This window comes from Entamoeba invadens (genome assembly GCF_000330505.1).
Source record: "Entamoeba invadens IP1 unplaced genomic scaffold scaff_1105074725959, whole genome shotgun sequence".
Taxonomy (NCBI): Eukaryota; Evosea; order Mastigamoebida; family Endamoebidae; genus Entamoeba; species Entamoeba invadens.
The window spans coordinates 18,649-20,925 of NW_004440417.1; the positions used below are offsets into that span (position 1 = coordinate 18,649).

The following is a 2,277-nucleotide window of genomic DNA, read 5'->3' on the forward strand; positions in this document are numbered from 1 at the left end:
ATAATTAGTTTATTTTTTATAAAATTATAGTAAAAATGAACATAATAAAAATAATATATTTAAAAATATATAATAGTGGTTTACCATTAAGTTTTTTCAATGAGTCTGAAATGTTCGAATAATGTTTGTGGGTCGGAATGAAGTTGGTGGAAAGAGGACAATTTAAAAGGAAATAAAATAAATGAAAAATGAACTTTTATTTTCAATAGAAAAACAGATGAAGCCTGTCCAGATGTTCAAAATAATTTTAATAGGCGAGTCAGGCGTTGGGAAAACGTCTCTAATTAATAGGTATGTCGAAAATTCGTTTGACCCTGTGTATAAGTCAACAATTGGATGCGATTTTTTGTGTTTGTTTTCTTTTTGAGTTCCACTTTCAAAATCTTGACCTCTCATTTTCGAGTGGGCAGAATGAACGAATAGAAAAGCCGTGAAAATACTAAGAAAAAGCAAAGAATGTACAGTACGAAGGTGTTGAATATGTTCTACAGATAGTTTGTTTATTAACACCGGTGACGATAAGCAATGTTTAGAGGTGGACTGACAATGAGTGGGATACCGCGGGACATGAAAAATTCTCATCGATGATATCATCATTCTACAGAGGGTCTGACGGCGCGTTTGTTGTCTTTGATGTGACAGACACTGCGTCATTCTCAAATCTGGACTCATGGATTAATGAGTTTTCTGGAAGCATCAATAACGATGTGCCAATTATTGTGTGTGGGAACAAAACCGATTTGGAGAATAGGTGTGTGCCGACTGCTTCTGCACAACAGTGGTGCGATTTACGAAATTACACATACGTTGAGTCCAGTGCAAAATCGTCAGCGGGAGTGACAGACATGTTTGCAACAATCGTGAAGTTAATTGTTGATAATAAAAAGGGCGATGATGTGTCAGAAGACTTAAAACCAATTGCGATCAATGTCAAGCCGAAGAATGATTGCTGTTGAATAATAATAATAGTTAGTTCAATTTCATTCCACCAACAGCCTTAAGAGCACATTCAACCCGAATGTAAAAATAAGTTATTTAAATGCCTAATTCACGGATTGCCTGAAGAACAGCTTTGTGCGCCGATCTGGAACGACCATTTCTCTTCTGATTGTTGTACTGAACCATTGCCAGATACTCTTTTTGGTAACCTGCCATATAAGAGATGACATTGTACTCTATCTGTTTCTCATTGAATGGAATAACACCTTTGGTCCCCTTAAACGCAGACATCACCGTCTTCTCGTCATCTGTCATGTCATCTTCTTCCTGCTTTATGTCAAATTTCATGTTTTTGTAAAAAGCTGAAGTTCCTAAAGCAAATATGAGAATCAAAGAAAGCATTTCTTTATGTCATTTATGAGTTTTATTAATAAAATGATGTTAAAAAAAATTTATAATAATTTATAATTTGTTATACATTACAAATCAAGCCGTTTTTTTGTTTTATAGTTTTAAGTTTTTTATACTAATTTTAATTATAATATATTAAACCAAAAATTTTTAAGTTATTTTATTAGTTGGAATTTAATAATTAAAACTTAAATTTAAAAATTTTTTTCTATTTACCATTTAGTTAATAAAATAATAATATTATTATTTAAAAATAATACTCATATCATTTCAAATTGATAAGTACAAAAAAGGTTAAAAAATAAAAAACTTCAAACAGGGATGGACGAATTTGTCCAAGCAGTTTTGAATTTCACAAGAGGTAGCCCGGAGCAACGCATACTTGCTGAAAAGTATCTTATTTCAAAAGAAAAGTCTCCCCAGTTTTATCCAGTCGCCGTGCAAATTTTACAGTACGTCCCAGAACAACAAAACTTATTGGTCGACAAAAATTTTTTATATTTTTATGCAATAAAGGTAATAGAGACGGTCACACGAGACCAAGCGACATTTAGTCATGAAGCACGGACTGATACAGTTAACTTCCTCCTTTCATGGGCTGAGAAACAACCTCCAGGAATAGCGATGAAAAAGGCCGTTCAAGTTGCTGTAGTCCTTGCCATTTCCAACGAAATGTTTTTTCCCGCCTTTTATCCCCAGACCGTTCTGTCACTTGCCTCTCACAACTCAATCTCAGCCAAAATTTCATCGCTCTTATTCATCAACGAACTCAACTTGAATCTTTTTGATAAAGGACCAAATTCCAATCTCCTCGATCTTTCAGAAAAAGTCGTTTGTTTTTAACTATATATATTACTTTATTTTAATTAGAATAATAGAAATTGCCATAATTATCAATGTTAAATAAAAACAGACAGTGAAGTGATT

General features: G+C 32.9%; 3 protein-coding genes across 3 annotated transcripts; 2 read left to right on the top strand and 1 right to left on the bottom strand.

Moving 5' to 3' along the window:
• Positions 1–217: 217 nt before the first annotated feature.
• EIN_503260 (ehrab7g protein, putative) lies at positions 218–956 on the top strand (the record flags this gene model as incomplete). Its single annotated transcript, XM_004256993.1, has 3 exons — positions 218–350; positions 451–494; positions 552–956. The coding sequence occupies 3 exons, from the start codon at positions 218–220 to the stop codon at positions 954–956; spliced, it is 582 nt and encodes a 193-aa protein (XP_004257041.1).
• A 79-nt stretch (positions 957–1,035) lies between these two features.
• Positions 1,036–1,341, bottom strand: EIN_503270 (hypothetical protein; the record flags this gene model as incomplete). The annotated part of the gene is made up of 1 exon (XM_004256994.1): positions 1,036–1,341. One exon carries the CDS (start codon positions 1,339–1,341, stop codon positions 1,036–1,038), a length of 306 nt encoding a protein of 101 aa, XP_004257042.1.
• A 330-nt stretch (positions 1,342–1,671) lies between these two features.
• EIN_503280 (exportin T, putative) lies at positions 1,672–2,185 on the top strand (the record flags this gene model as incomplete). The annotated part of the gene is made up of 1 exon (XM_004256995.1): positions 1,672–2,185. A coding segment is annotated over one exon (514 nt), but the record flags the coding sequence as incomplete, so codon positions are not given.
• Between the last annotated feature and the right edge of the window lie 92 nt (positions 2,186–2,277).